General features: G+C 29.4%; 2 protein-coding genes across 2 annotated transcripts; one reads left to right on the top strand and one right to left on the bottom strand.

The window, feature by feature from the left end:
• Positions 1 to 2292: 2292 nt before the first annotated feature.
• LOC119610876 (origin recognition complex subunit 3) lies at positions 2293 to 5646 on the top strand. Its single transcript, XM_037966275.1, has 5 exons — positions 2293 to 2808; positions 2876 to 3748; positions 3967 to 4092; positions 4164 to 5251; positions 5320 to 5646. Exons 1-5 carry the CDS (start codon positions 2782 to 2784, stop codon positions 5414 to 5416), a joined length of 2211 nt encoding a protein of 736 aa, XP_037822203.1. The 5' UTR covers positions 2293 to 2781; the 3' UTR covers positions 5417 to 5646.
• Positions 5647 to 11307: 5661 nt separating this feature from the next.
• Positions 11308 to 15079, bottom strand: LOC119610874 (serine/threonine-protein kinase hippo). The gene is made up of 2 exons (XM_037966270.1): positions 13623 to 15079; positions 11308 to 12831 (listed from the first exon to the last, which is right to left on the bottom strand). The coding sequence occupies exons 1-2, from the start codon at positions 14854 to 14856 to the stop codon at positions 12029 to 12031; spliced, it is 2037 nt and encodes a 678-aa protein (XP_037822198.1). The 5' UTR covers positions 14857 to 15079; the 3' UTR covers positions 11308 to 12028.
• Positions 15080 to 15733: the final 654 nt, after the last annotated feature.

The following is a 15733-nucleotide window of genomic DNA, read 5'->3' on the forward strand; positions in this document are numbered from 1 at the left end:
AATTCTTCTATAGTTTTAAGGGATTCTTGGTATTTATCCTCTACAGCTTGTAGTTCTTTGGATTTCTGTTTAAAAACAATAGATTTAATAAGATGATTCCTAGAATTTTGGTGTTTATAAATTTTACCTTTTCCTGCTGCTCTTGAAATTCATCCAAGTCGTCATATAAATCTAATTCATCCATAATCATGGATTGTTTTAGTTAAAATTATATTTCTAGTTTATTTTAAACACATTTGTTTATATTTTTTTGTAAAATAGCGTATAATTTTTCGGAATATAAACAAATTTTCGCTAATTTTTGTAAAAAAGCAGACAGTCGTAGAAAAACAAAATATTCAATGAATTACTAGCTGTCATTTGAGGACTGTATAAACAAAAAACTTTAGCGCCATTACAAAGTACTGTATAAATAGATACATTTATAAACTTAACGTTTTCCAACACTAGTTGTGAAAACTGTGGTACAAAATTCGAAAATTGGCTAACAAAAACTATATATTATGGGAAAAAATTAAGAAATACACAAATATTTTATGAAAAAAAAATTATGTTATCATAAATATCATTAACTTAGTTAGTTAGTTAGTTAGTTAGTTAGTTAGTTAGTTAGTTAGTTAGTTAGTTAGTTAGTTAGTTAGTTAGTTAGTTAGTTAGTTAGTTAGTTAGTTAGTTAGTAGTTAGTTAGTTAGTTAGTTAGTTAGTTAGTTAGTTAGTTAGTTAGTTAGTTAGTTAGTTAGTTAGTTAGTTAGTTAGTTAGTAGTTAGTAGTTAGTTAGTTAGTTAGTTAGTTAGTTAGTTAGTTAGTTAGTTAGTTAGTTAGTTAGTTAGTTAGTAGTTAGTTAGTTAGTTAGTTAGTTAGTTAGTTAGTTAGTTAGTTAGTTAGTAGTTAGTTAGTTAGTTAGTAGTTAGTTAGTTAGTTAGTTAGTTAGTTAGTTAGTTAGTTAGTTAGTTAGTTAGTTAGTTAGTTAGTTAGTTAGTTAGTTAGTTAGTTAGTTAGTTAGTTAGTTAGTTAGTAGTTAGTTAGTTAGTTAGTTAGTTAGTTAGTTAGTTAGTTAGTTAGTTAGTTAGTTAGTTAGTTAGTTAGTTAGTTAGTTAGTTAGTTAGTTAGTTAGTTAGTTAGTTAGTTAGTTAGTTAGTTAGTTAGTTAGTTAGTTAGTTAGTTAGTTAGTTAGTTAGTTAGTTAGTTAGTTAGTTAGTTAGTTAGTTAGTTAGTTAGTTAGTTAGTAGTTAGTTAGTTAGTTAGTTAGTTAGTTAGTTAGTTAGTTAGTTAGTTAGTTAGTTAGTTAGTTAGTTAGTTAGTTAGTTAGTTAGTTAGTTAGTTAGTTAGTTAGTTAGTTAGTTAGTTAGTTAGTTAGTTAGTTAGTTAGTTAGTTAGTTAGTTAGTTAGTTAGTTAGTTAGTTAGTTAGTTAGTTAGTTAGTTAGTTAGTTAGTTAGTTAGTTAGTTAGTTAGTTAGTTAGTTAGTTAGTTAGTTAGTTAGTTAGTTAGTTAGTTAGTTAGTTAGTTAGTTAGTTAGTTAGTTAGTTAGTTAGTTAGTTAGTTAGTTAGTTAGTTAGTTAGTTAGTTAGTTAGTTAGTTAGTTAGTTAGTTAGTTAGTAGTTAGTTAGTAGTTAGTTAGTTAGTTAGTTAGTTAGTTAGTTAGTTAGTTAGTTAGTTAGTTAGTTAGTTAGTTAGTTAGTTAGTTAGTTAGTTAGTTAGTTAGTTAGTTAGTTAGTTAGTTAGTTAGTTAGTTAGTTAGTAGTTAGTTAGTTAGTTAGTTAGTTAGTTAGTTAGTTAGTTAGTTAGTTACCCATGTATTTAGTTATGTCGACAGTTTTATCACATTCATAAGCATTTTTAATTATCATCCCCACTGTACATTTGATTTTTGTTTACACAAAAATATAACACCGTTTACCAACACTTATATTGCAGCAAACTTCGAAAACATAAATAGCGCGACTAGCCGCTGAACAAATGTCAAAACTCCGTCGCCGAAAATTTTTCATCTTATTACTACGGCTTAAAAATTTTGCCATATTTTGTAAAATGTACAGAACACTTTCGATAAATTTATGGAATTTTATAATATAAAATTAATTTGTTTTCATTTAAACTAGTTTTCTTTTATCTAATAATAAGCCGCTCATTGAAATTTGGCCGGCGTAAAACTTTGCTTAACGTTCGATGTATATGATTCGCCTCAGATATTTTCGTCTTTACGCGCCTAATTCGAGTCGCTGCTTTTACTTCAAACCAGCTTCGTTGACGTCAAGCAAACTGCACCTTTTTACATTGCTGGTATGTCATACCGTAAAAGGCTAGGATATCGAACATGTATATTTTAAATGGGAAGTGCAGTTGATGTCAATTCTGCCGACTGCGAAAAGAAATTCTGCGCGCCAAACAGTTTTCTGCTTTTTTTATTTGCAAAAAAAATCTGTTGTGGTGTGTGTGCAAAAATCTAAAAAGACAGAAATAATATTCTTTAAATAAAAAAAATATGTTTTTAATAACAATTGAACTTAGATATTAATAAAATTGTATGATATACAACACATGCTTGAAACACAGCTGTTGATGTCAATGTTTTGTTTATACCGCTAAATACTACATTGTTGTTGTGTTTTCTTTTGGTGGTGGTTAGTCGCGCCTGAAACTGCAAAAATTAAATAATTGAAAAATAAAATAAAGAAATAAGTGAATAAACTTTAAATAGAATTTTGCATATTTAAGCAAAAATACAAGAAAAATAAAGTATAAACAAAACATACAATTAAAAAATTGAAATAGTAATAACAATGGATCCCACCATATCAGTATCAAAAGTAAGCAAATCCTCAATGTTTTATTAACTAAATTCCATAAGTAACCATGTTTGTTATGCATTTGTAGGGCTGTTTTGTTTTCAAAAATGGAGCAACACGAGCTGACAAAACTAAAAAGTCCAGCAAACGTAAAAGAACCACATCCATTAGCGACACCGGCATTTTGGGTAAGGAAGTAACGGATCAACCATTTTATCGGGTTTATCGTGAAATGTGGCAAAAGATACAATCACACATAGATGATTTACAAAAGGAGAGCAGTGCTCGCACCTTAGAAGATTTGGTGGACTATGTTATTAGGCAAAGTAGAGCGGGTGAACAGGAGAACTTGGGCATGGAGGAAATATTACCGGCTGCTGCTCTACTCACTGGCATAAATCAACCCGATCACTTGGAACAGTTTGATAACTTGGGTCAACGTATCAATGAGAAAATATCCGCCAGTATTTGTATTTTACAATCTCGAGATTGTTCCACCGTCAAGTCTGCCGTAGAGACATTAGTGCATAATTTTGTTGAAGCTCCTCAGGCAGATGAGAACGATGATCGTGATAATAAACGTCTACGGAAGTCGCAGTGTACCATGAAGCAATTAAAACATTGGTATCGTAATAATTATCCGGCTGTTACGGCGTCATCCAATCAACAGCTGGAGGATGGCAGTGAAACGGATGCTAGTAGCGTAATGAGTGCAAGTACTAATGCTACAGAACGTCATATGTTGGTGGTTATATTGCCGGATTTTGAATGTTTTAGTGCTGCGGTTTTGCAAGATTTGATATTGATTTTAAGCGCCAACTGTTGTGATTTACCTTTATGTATGATCCTGGGAGTGGCCACTTCTATAACGGCCGTTCACAATGCTTTACCTTATCATGTTACGTCGAAGATTAAATTGCGAGTATTTCAAACACAAGCAGCACCAGTTAGTTTAAATGAGGTAAGTGATATTACTAAGTTCCAAAGTTCTTATAAAAGGATAATATTTTGAAAGTTATCTATAAACGAAGACACATTTTTCAAGTGTAATCAGATTTTTTCTTGAAAAGAGGAAAATTTTTTGTAAAAATATACAAGATTTTCTATAAAAAGAGGGAATTTAAATGGAATTTTTCAAAAAATAAAAATTTATTAAGAATTCGAAAATTTTTTTCTTAGATCTTGGAAAAGGTTATACTTTCACCTAAATACGCCTTTCATTTGTCCGGTAAAGCTTTTAAATTTCTTACACACATCTTTCTCTACTATGATTTCTCTGTAAATGGTTTTATACAAGGATTTAAGGTAAGTTTTCAAAACCATTACCTAAAACCAAACAAAATTTATAATACAAATCCCTTTCCTCTTCGCTTTAGTATTGTCTCATGGAACATTATTTCCAAGGCAATGCTTACGCTCTTTGTACCAATTACTCTGCCTCTCTAACCAAAATCAAAGGCATGACTCATGATGATATGGAGACCATACGCAAACAACTCTCCTTTCGCCCCTATGTGGAGAGTATTAATGATTGCAAACGCATTATATCCATTTTAACGGATGATAACTATTTGAAAAAGAAACTACCCAGTCTTCTAAAAGATTGCCATGTGTACTTTATGTTAAAGCGCATATTTCTAGAATTCTTTACAGTTTTAGTAGAGGATTTGCCAAAATGTCCATTGGGTAAATATCGTCGTGAACTGTATGCCAATTGTATGGCCAAAGAGTTGAGTACTCAGCCAGAATATAAAGAATCTTGGCAAATGTTGTCGTTTATGTCTAAAGATGAATTTGTAGCTAAAATATCGAATGCTATAAAAACTACACAGGATTTCTTTGATCAAGAGATAAAAGGTCATTTAGAATTGTCGGAAGATTGTGAGAAAATCGTAGAGGAAAAGTTACATAAAGTAAAGGAACTTATAACCAATGTGGTAATGGCAGGCATGGAAAGTAGTACAACAGGAGGGGAGTCTCAGAATACGGTAACATCTCCTGATGAGCTAAAACAGTTATCTTCTCGACAAGACTTAAAGGAAAAACTCTTGCAAATGTCCAAACAACAAAAACCCATTTCAGAGTTTACACGCTCGGTACAAGAAACTTTAGACTATATAGAACAACAAATAGTGTCGATACATTTGGGTTCTATGCAAAAGGCACCTCCACTACACGAACTGTTTGTATTCACCGATATATCTACGGTTAGACGTAATATTATAGGAGCCCCAAGAGCTGCTTTACATATGGCTCTCAATAATCCTCATTTCTATTTGCAATGTAAATGCTGTGGTCTTAGAGAACATTCCCAATTGCTGGCTACCTTGCCAGATCTTTCGATTATTTATAAATTGCATTTAGAATGTGGTCGCATGATTAATCTTTATGATTGGCTGCAGGCTTTTCGTTCGCTGGTGGATTTCACTGACGAGGAACAAGAACAAATTAATCCACAAATACAGTAAGTTGTCAAAAGTCCTAGAACTTGGTATGAAAACAGTTGTTTTATATATTTTTTTGTTATTTTAGGGCCCGCTTTACCCGCGCCGTGGCAGAATTGCAATTTTTGGGTTATATCAAAATGTCTAAACGTAAAACGGACCATGCTACTCGTTTAACTTGGTAGTTTTAAGTGAAATTTCTGGATCGAATTTCTTAATTTTTGTTTTCGTAAAGAGAAAACAAAACCAATAATTGTTTCTTAATTTTCTCTTTATTTTTCTTTTTATTTGTTATTTTCTTTAATTTGTTCATTACTTTCGTATTTTCATTATTTTGTACAGTTTTTTTTTTTTTTTTTTTTTTGTAAAATAAAGTATTTTAAATAAACTATGCAACTGCATGGTTTTTAATGCAACTATTACCAAATAAGGTGTTATTATTTACATGGGATTTTTCAATAATTTTCTAAGCAAATATTTTCGAAATTGTATAAAATGTATAAAAAGAAACGTTTTTCGCAAATTTTCTGTATAGTCTAGTCTAGTCTATAGTCTAGTCTATAGTCTAGTCTATAGTCTAGTCTATAGTCTAGTCTATAGTCTAGTCTATAGTCTAGTCTATAGTCTAGTCTATAGTCTAGTCTATAGTCTAGTCTATAGTCTAGTCTATAGTCTAGTCTATAGTCTAGTCTATAGTCTAGTCTATAGTCTAGTCTATAGTCTAGTCTATAGTCTAGTCCTATAGTCTAGTCCTATAGTCTAGTCTATAGTCTAGTCTAGTCTATAGTCTAGTCTATAGTCTAGTCTATAGTCTAGTCTATAGTCTAGTCTATAGTCTAGTCTATAGTCTAGTCTATAGTCTAGTCTATAGTCTAGTCTATAGTCTAGTCTATAGTCTAGTCTATAGTCTAGTCTATAGTCTAGTCTATAGTCTAGTCTATAGTCTAGTCTATAGTCTAGTCTATAGTCTAGTCTATAGTCTAGTCTATAGTCTAGTCTATAGTCTAGTCTATAGTCTAGTCTATAGTCTAGTCTATAGTCTAGTCTATAGTCTAGTCCATAGTCTAGTCTATAGTCTAGTCTATAGTCTAGTCCATAGTCTAGTCTATAGTCTAGTCATAGTCTAGTCTATAGTCTAGTCTATAGTCTAGTCTATAGTCTAGTCTATAGTCTAGTCTATAGTCTAGTCTATAGTCTAGTCTATAGTCTAGTCTATAGTCTAGTCTAGTCTAGTCTATAGTCTAGTCTATAGTCTAGTCTATAGTCTAGTCTATAGTCTAGTCTATAGTCTAGTCTATAGTCTAGGCTATAGTCTAGTATAGTCTAGTCTATAGTCTAGTCTATAGTCTAGTCTAGTCTAGTCTATAGTCTAGTCTATAGTCTAGTCTATAGTCTAGTCTATAGTCTAGTCTATAGTCTAGTCTATAGTCTAGTCTATAGTCTAGTCTATAGTCTAGTCTATAGTCTAGTCTATAGTCTAGTCTATAGTCTAGTCTATAGTCTAGTCTATAGTCTAGTCTATAGTCTAGTCTATAGTCTAGTCTATAGTCTAGTCTATAGTATAGTCTATAGTCTAGTCTATAGTCTAGTCTATAGTCTAGTCTATAGTATAGTCTATAGTCTAGTCTATAGTCTAGTCTATAGTCTAGTCTATAGTATAGTCTATAGTCTAGTCTATAGTCTAGTCTATAGTCTAGTCTATAGTCTAGTCTATAGTCTAGTCTATAGTCTAGTCTATAGTCTAGTCTATAGTCTATTCTATAGTAGTCTATAGTCTAGTCTATAGTCTAGTCTATAGTCTAGTCTAGTCTAGTCTATAGTCTAGTCTATAGTCTAGTCTATAGTCTAGTCTATGGTCTAGTCTAGTCTATTGTCTAGTCTATAGTCTAGTCTATAGTCTAGTCTATATTCTAGTCTATATTCTTTTCTATAGTCTAGTCTATAATCTAGTCTATAGTCTAGTTTATAGCCTAGTCTATAGTCTTGTCTATAGTCTTGTCTATAGTCTAGTCTATAGTCTAGTCTATAGTCTAGTCTATAGTCTAGTCTATAGTCTAGTCTATTCTATAGTCTAGTCTATTCTATAGTCTATAGTCTAGTCTAGTCTATATTCTAGTCTATATTCTTGTCTATAGTCTAGTCTATAGTCAGTTTTGCGTTCGTCAGGTTAACAACCTCGAGCTCCCTTCCCTTTAAAGCTATCACACTAGCCCTTTCGTTGTCGACTAATTTGAAAATTTTTATAAAAATCCTTTATTATAAAAATCGTCAAATTTAGAGGTAAAGTCGTCAAATCGTCAACAAGCTATTTTTGACACTAAAAATCGTCAAAATGACGATAAATCAAATCTAGCAACAGTGATGGTTAGAGCAAAAACAATTCTCTCACTCTGTACGATCGCACTTTTCATTCTCGTTGCATTACTCTCTAAATTCTATAAAAACTCTTTCGTCACATCTTCTAATGCGAAAAGAAGAAAACGAACTTAACTATCGTTTTATATTCGAACAAATGGAAACGCCTAAAGATAAACCACAGGAGCGTTTGTGGGAGTTAAGAGATTATTTAATAGTGCGCCCGAAACAGAACATATACAAAACATGTTAAAAAAAAATGCTCGAATTTGGAAAACTAAATTTAGTGGGTTTTGATTTCGCGCAACTACTGGGGCAGTTGGATCTAAACGATAAGATGAGTGTAAAATATAGGTGGTGCTAATATATATATGTTTATCAAATTTGAATCAAATGTGTCACTTATTGTCTACATGGAGAAAATCGATGAAAAAACCAAACAAAACTTATGGTTTGAAGAGGCGAAAGTTACAAAAAAATTCAATAATTCCGGTATATGTTTCATATTGCCAAAATACGAAGGACCTGAATGTAATGATGATGAAATCAAAGTTCAATTGTGTGTTATGATTCAAGATACAACGTATAAAAGTGATGATAAGCCATTTTACTATGTAAATGATAAAAATCGTAAACGTACAGGAAATACTACAACAAACGATGATCAGCCAGGCACAATAGGTAAAAGACAAAAAGTGAAATCTACTGACTGTGCCGGATCGAAGGAACTGTTATCGAAAGAAATCTTACGAAAATCTCCTATAGGGAGAAAATTATTCGGAAATCTTCTATAAAAAGAAAATTTTTAGTATAAAAAGTATATTTTTCAAAAATTTCCTTTATTTCAAGTAATCAAAGATCATTTGGACACTTCTTAAAAATCAAACGAATTTTGAAACGAGTTCGGTTTTAAAACTGAAATTCTTTATTGTATTAAACATAACTACCAACTAGTTGTTTTTGTTTTTATATCTTTATTGTTTTATAATTATTTTACATTCTAAAAAAAATCTGTTATATTTTTCATTAATTATTGTATATAAATTGGTGTATATATAATTTCTAGAAAAAAAAAAATCGGTTCATTTGCAATGGTATAAAAATATTGTTTTTACTTATTTAATTTTATTATAATTTTCTTTAGAATTGTTGTGAGTGAATTTTATTAATAATTTAATTCAGTGTTAATTTTAATTAAATAAAAAAGTTATTGCTTTAGTTTTGGGAAATTTTTAAAAAATAATGTAAAAAATTAAGTTAAAATAATAAAATATATTTATAATTTTATAGGAGCTTGTGTTTTGAGATTTTTTATTTTGTTTTTTGGTGGCAGGCATCTAAGTTTTTGTGTTATTATTTTTATTAATTAATTAAATATTAGTTGTTGGTAAAATTATTTGTTAAATAATTATGTTTTTCTTGAGCTGATATGATTAAAATATTTGTAATATTTTTTTTTCTTTGTTTTACTTTTTATAATTAATTTTTTCGTATTTTTGCATTTTTTTAATTTTAATAAATTTTTCAAATTTATAAAAAAGATTGTGGTGTTTTTTTTATAAAGCTTTATTTTTTTTTTAAGAAAGGTTTTCTAGCAAAAGGTCGTTGGTTTTTTAAAGGAGGAGAATATTTTTTTAAAAAATTCACAAATTTTCGAAAATTTCTATAAAAAAGAAAATTTTTGAAAATTGTCTTTAAAATGAAAAAATTTCAAAAATTTTTTTTTTTTAAAGATTTATAAAATAGAATTTTTTTATTAATTTTCTTGAAAAACGAAACATTTTCTAAAAAAAATACATTTAAAAAAAAAATTTATAAAAAAGACAAATTTTCAAAATTTTTCTATAAAAAAGAAAAATTTTCTAAATTTTTCTTTAAAAAAAGCCAATTTTGAAAACATTTCTTTAAAAAACACAAATTTTAAAAAAATTTTCTTTAAAAAGGAAAAATTTTTAAACATTTTGTTTAGAAAAGACAAATTTTAAAAAATGTTCTTTAAAAAATGACAAATATTCAAAAATTTTCTTTAAAAAAAGACAAATTTTCAAAAAATTTCTTTAAAAAAGGATAAATTTCAAAATTGTTCTTTAAAAAAGATAAATTTTCAAATTTTTTCTTTAAAAAAGACAAATTTTCGAAAATTTCCTTTAAAAAAGAGAAATTTTCAAAAATTTTCTTTAAAAAAAGACAAATTTTCAAAAAATTTCTTTAAAAAAGATAAATTTCAAAATTGTTCTTTAAAAAAGATAAATTTTCAATTTTTTTTTTTTAAAAGACAAATTTTCAAAAATTTTCTTTAAAAAAGAAAAATGTTCAAACATTTTCTTTAAAAAAGAAAAATGTTCAAACATTTTCTTTAAAAAAAGACAAATTTTTAAAAATTTTCTTTAAAAAAAGAAAAATGTTCAAACATTTTCTTTAAAAAAAGACAAATTTTTTAAAATTTTCTTTAAAAAAAGACAAATTTTCAAAAATTTTCTTTAAAAAAGACAAATTTTCAAAAATTATCTTTAAAAATTTTTAACAAAAGACAAATTTTCAAAATTTTTCTTAAAAAAAAACAATTTTCAAAAATATTCTTTAAAAAAGACAAATTTTCTAATTTTTTTTTTAAAGACAAAATTTTAAAAAATGTAAAAAAGATAAATTTTCAAAATTTTTTTAAATTAAACATTTCTGTAAAACAGAAAAATTTTCAAAAATTTTTATTAAAAAAGACAATTTTTCAACAATTTTCTTTAAAAAGATAAATTTTCCAAATTTTTCTTTTGAAAAATTTCTTTAAAAAAGATAAATTTTAATTTTTTTTTTTTACAAAAGAAAATTTCTTTAAAAAAAACAAATTTTGAAAATTTTTCTTTAAAAAAGACAAATTTTAAATAATTTTCTTTAAAAAAAGGCAAATTTTTCAAAAATTTTCTTTAAAACAGACAAATTTTGAAAATTTTTCTTTAAAAAAGACAAATTTTAAAAAATTTTCTTTAAAAAAGATAAACTTTCAAGGATTTTCAAAAACAAGATAAATTTTCAACAATTTTCTTAAAAAAAAGTCAAATTTTTTAAAAATTTCTTTAAAAAAGACAAATTTTGAAATTTGTTCTTTAAAAAAGATAAATTTTAGAAAATATTTTATAAAAAAGATATATTTAAAAAATTTTTCTATAAAAAAAAGAGACATTTTAAAAAATTTTCTACAGAAATGAGAAACTTTCGAAAATTTTCTATAAAAAGAGAAATTTTCAAAAAATTTTTATAAAAAAATCGAAAAATTTCTATAGAAAAGAAAAATGTTCGAATATTTTTTATAGAAAAGAGAAATGTTCGAAAATTTTCTATAGAAAAGAAAAATGTTCGAAAATTTTCTATAGAAAAGAGAAATGTTCGAAAATTTTCTATAGAAAAGAGAAATTTTCGAAATTTTTTTTATAGAAAATAGAAAATGTTCGAAAAATTTCTATAAAAAAGGAGACATTATCTAATTTGTTTTACTTTTGTATTAAACTGTAATGTTTATTTACCAAAGAGTTGAACAAATTTCCGTTATTGGACTCCAATAGTAGAAATAAATCTTTTTTTCCCCTTTAGCACATAAAACACCCACCCGACCTTTATGGTATTTTTTCTTATTTAACTTTTGTTAAATATTCTATATATTTTGTTTCTTATGAGCACATAAAATTTTCTTAAAGACTCTACTTGCTTAAATCAAAATAAAGAAGTGTTTCTTTTTTAAATAAAATTCGTTAATTATTTTCGATTTCAGACCAACAACAAGCTAAACCAAAACACAACTAATTAAATAACATACATAAATTTTCATTATTATTTTTTTTTTCATTCATAATAAATCATACAAATAAATTTCTCATTTATCAAACAAATTCAAACTAAAAGTAACAGAAATTACATAAAAATTATAATATTCCTTCTACATGCACTTATAGTTTATATAGAATAGAATTTATAAGAAAAACAACAAAAATTTTCAAATTAAAAAAAAATCTCACGTTTTTCTCGGCTTTCCTGTGCGGTTTAATTATGACGACAAAAAAACTGTAAAGTGTTTCGTTTTCTAAAAGAGATTCTCTCACTCATCAATAATTAAAAGAATTAAATTCTACCTTGAGTATATGTATGTATTAACTTTTGTTGTTTATATTTAGTAAAAGTAAGAACGATAAAAGTAAATGTTTTTTCCCAAAACACTACTACTATTCCTTGTCGTCTTTAGCACTTCGTCATCATAGCACTTCGAATCATTATAATTATTATTATGTTTAATTAATATAAACAAAAATTTTATTTTTTTTATATTTATATTGTTTCTCATTTTGTTTGTTTGAATATTGTTTGTGGTTTTCATGTTGTTTCTTTTTATCGTTCTTTTCTTTTATATTAAAAAAAAAACTCTACCTTTCTTCTTTTGTTTACGATTTTTAACATTAAATTTTAATTAAATTATTATTAATATTCTGTTGACGTTTACGTTTGGCATTCATGGCATCAACAATGGGTTGGCGTTTGGCATTGTATTTCTTATTGAGTTCCTCGATTTCTTTTTCCATTTCAGAGTCAATATTATTGAGACGTTGATTTAAATCATCGAATGTAAGAAATTTCAAAAATTCAAATTCACCATCCACATAGGTATGGGATTGTGTGTGTAAATGATGGTGAGGATGATGTTGGGCTGGTGGTTGAGGATGTTGTTGTTGTGGTGGCTGTGGATAGGCAGGATGTGGTTGCATTTGATGCTGTTGCTGTTGATTTAAAGCTAAAAGATGTTGTTCATTAACCATGGGATTAACACCATAATAAGCAGCAGCGGCTGCGGCAGCAGCATTTGCCGCAGCCTGCTGCTGCATTTGTTGTTGCTGTAAATGTTGTTGATGCTGTTGCAGGCCATATTGATTAATGGCTGAGATTTGTTGGAAATGCATTTCCATATTATTTTCCCAATTTGTATCATTTGAATTGGCATTCGATAGCGGTGGATGCTGCAGTTGTTGATGATTATTGAGATTATGATTATTTACATTCGAGGCCTGATTATTGGCCTGTGCAGCGGCTAAAGCAGCTACATGAGCTGCAGCGGGAGAATACTCTGTGGCTTTGTCGGATACATCGGCGGTAGGATTTTTACGTTCGAAATGATCCAGGAACTGTGGACGATAGCGTGGTTTAACGAAATCATTACGTTTGGTCGTAGATGAATCGTCGGAATCGGAATTGATAACCATGGTGCCTGGAAAATTGATTTTGTAAATAAAAATTAGTATAATGTTTTAACATTTAGATATAATCAAATATGGAATTATGTTTGGAAAATCCATCAGTCCATCAGTCAGTTTTAAAATTTAGATATAATCTAACATGAAATTATGTTTGGAAAATCCATCAGTCCACAATGCGTCCATTTATCCATGCACCTACTTACTACCTACCTACCATCTCTATCTACCTACTATCTCTATCGATCTAGCTAGCATCAGCTGACTACTATCTCGATCTACTATCTACTATGCATCTATCATCGATCTAGCTATCATCTAGCTATCTATCTATCCACTATCTATCTATCTATCTACTAGCTATCTATCATCATCTACTATCGATTCTATCTATCATCATATTATCTAGTCGATCTATCTATCTATCTATCTATCTACTATCTAAAGATCTAGAGATATCCTATCTACATCATCTAATCGAGCTCATCTATCTAAGAGCGATCTACTAGACGATCTATCTACTATCTAGCGAGCATTATCTATTATGAGCTATCTATCTGTCTTCTATCTATCATCATCTACCTATGATCTAGCGATCGACATCATCTATCTATCTATTCTATCTATCTATCTATCGATCTATCTATCTATCTAGCTATCTATCTATCTATCTATCTATCTATCTATCTATCTATCTATCTATCTATCTATCTATCTATCTATCTATCTATCTATCTATCTTCTATCTATCTATCTATCTATCTATCTATCTCTATAACAATATTTTTAAACCGCCATAACTTACCCAAATTAGACTCTAACTCTACCATAGTACCACTATCCACTGCCGCTATATCACCGCCATCCGCCGACTTATTAGCCGCAGCACCACCTATACCGCCCATTTTACCCGGACACAAGGTACCCGTATCTTCGGGATGTGAAATCATTGTAGCATCCGAAGCATTTGAGGTCTGCTGATATTCACCGAATTTCTCCGGCACCAAAGTGCCAGGATCATCGATAAACGTCTTAACCGTTTCAGCGGGAAATTCTTGTTCCTCTTCGTGTAAGAGATCTTCTTGTTGGGTAGCCAAACTTTTAGCTTGACTTCCCTGCACCGAACCCCCTGCTGAGCGGGCTGTTCGTTGTTGCTCACGTATGGCACAGGTTTCTTCGATCATAGGCTTTAAAATACCACGCTGTTTTGCATTGCGTATGAATTCGTGCTCCAAAAGATCGGAAGCGGTGGCTCTCTCTTCGGGATTCTTAACTAAACAACGACTAACGAAATCTATAAATTCGGTGCTCCAACGATCGGGTTCACGGAAAGATGGTGGCGGTTTTTGTGGTATCATAAATATGGCACGCATGGGATGTATGTCACCGTATGGCGGTTTACCCTCGGCCATTTCCAAGGCGGTTATGCCTAAAGACCATATATCGGCCACACAATCATAGCCTATTTCCTCTATGACCTCAGGAGCCATCCAAAAGGGGGTGCCTATAACAGTATTTCTCTTAGCCATGGTATCGGTCAACTGACCGGCCACACCAAAATCTGCCAGTTTAGCAAAGCCCTCAGTATTTAATAAAATATTACCCGCCTTTATGTCACGATGTATTTTCCGGCGCAAGTGTAAATAAACTAAACCCTTCAAAGTGTCCGACAGTATGGTGGCAATTTCATCTTCGGTCAGTGTCTTCTTGCGTAAACGCATTATATCCGATACACTGCCAGCACCACAGTACTCCATACAAATCCACAGATCGTATTGTTTAAAATATGAACCATAATAGCGCACCACATATGGCGAGTCACATTGTTGCATTATCGAAATCTCTTTGATAATATCATGCAGGTCAGACTCCACCGGCACCAGTTTAATGGCCACTATGGAACTACTTTCTTTGTGTAGAGCTTTATACACAGAGCCATAGCTACCCTCGCCTAATTTGCATATAATGTCAAAGACCTTTTCCGGTGGCTGCAACAATGATTCCTCTGACAATTTTTTTAATTCACTTTTGGAAGACATTTTCCCACATTCACGCACCAAAAACAATTATTTATCACTTCTATTGTTTATATTTTATAATGGTTTTGCGAATATTTCCTATTTTTCACCGTTTAATTGCATTAATTTAACACATTTTTTATCTTTTTGAAGGCGTCGAAAATTCTATTTTTTCCCTTGAATTGGTTTTTTTTTCGTCAAACAAAAGAAAGAAGAAATAAATGAAAATCTGTGTGAGAGAAGAATAAAAAAAACTTTTTGCTGCTTGAAATGTCAAAGTGTTTAGAGGAATTTTTTTTATTGTTGTTATTCACCTGCATTCAGGCATGGAAAAAGAAGTACTATTGTACTTTTGTCAGTACTTTTTGACAACAATATATCACAGTACATTCACGATATATTAAGAACTTTTTATAATATAAAAATTTTTCTAAATACTCTATAGACTAATAAACTAGATAATAGACTAATTAATAGACTAGACAAAATAATAGTTCATAGACTAGACAATAGACTAGATCATAGAGTAGTTTATAGACTAGATCAGAGACTAGTTCACAGACTAGTTCGCAGACTAGTTCATAGACTAGTAAAAGACCAGTTCATAGGCTAGTCAATGGACTAGTTCATAGACCAGACAATAGACTAGTCCATAGAGTAGTTTATAGACTAGTTCATACACTAAACAATAGACTATATTATAGAGTAGTTTATAGACTAGTTCGGAGACTACTAAATATATTAGTAGACTAGTTCATAGACTAATAAATATGCTAGTCCATAGATTAGTTAATGAAAAAATTGAAAAGTATTTCAGTACTTTTAATGCTAAAAAGTACCTCTATTAACAAAGTTAATACTTGTAAACAATGTCTACTTTCCATGCCTGAACGCAGAG

Source organism: Lucilia sericata, unplaced genomic scaffold (genome assembly GCF_015586225.1).
Source record: "Lucilia sericata isolate MDLA Ls3-8-SP2 unplaced genomic scaffold, ASM1558622v1 Contig001297F_arrow, whole genome shotgun sequence".
NCBI classification, from domain to species: Eukaryota; Metazoa; Arthropoda; class Insecta; order Diptera; family Calliphoridae; genus Lucilia; species Lucilia sericata.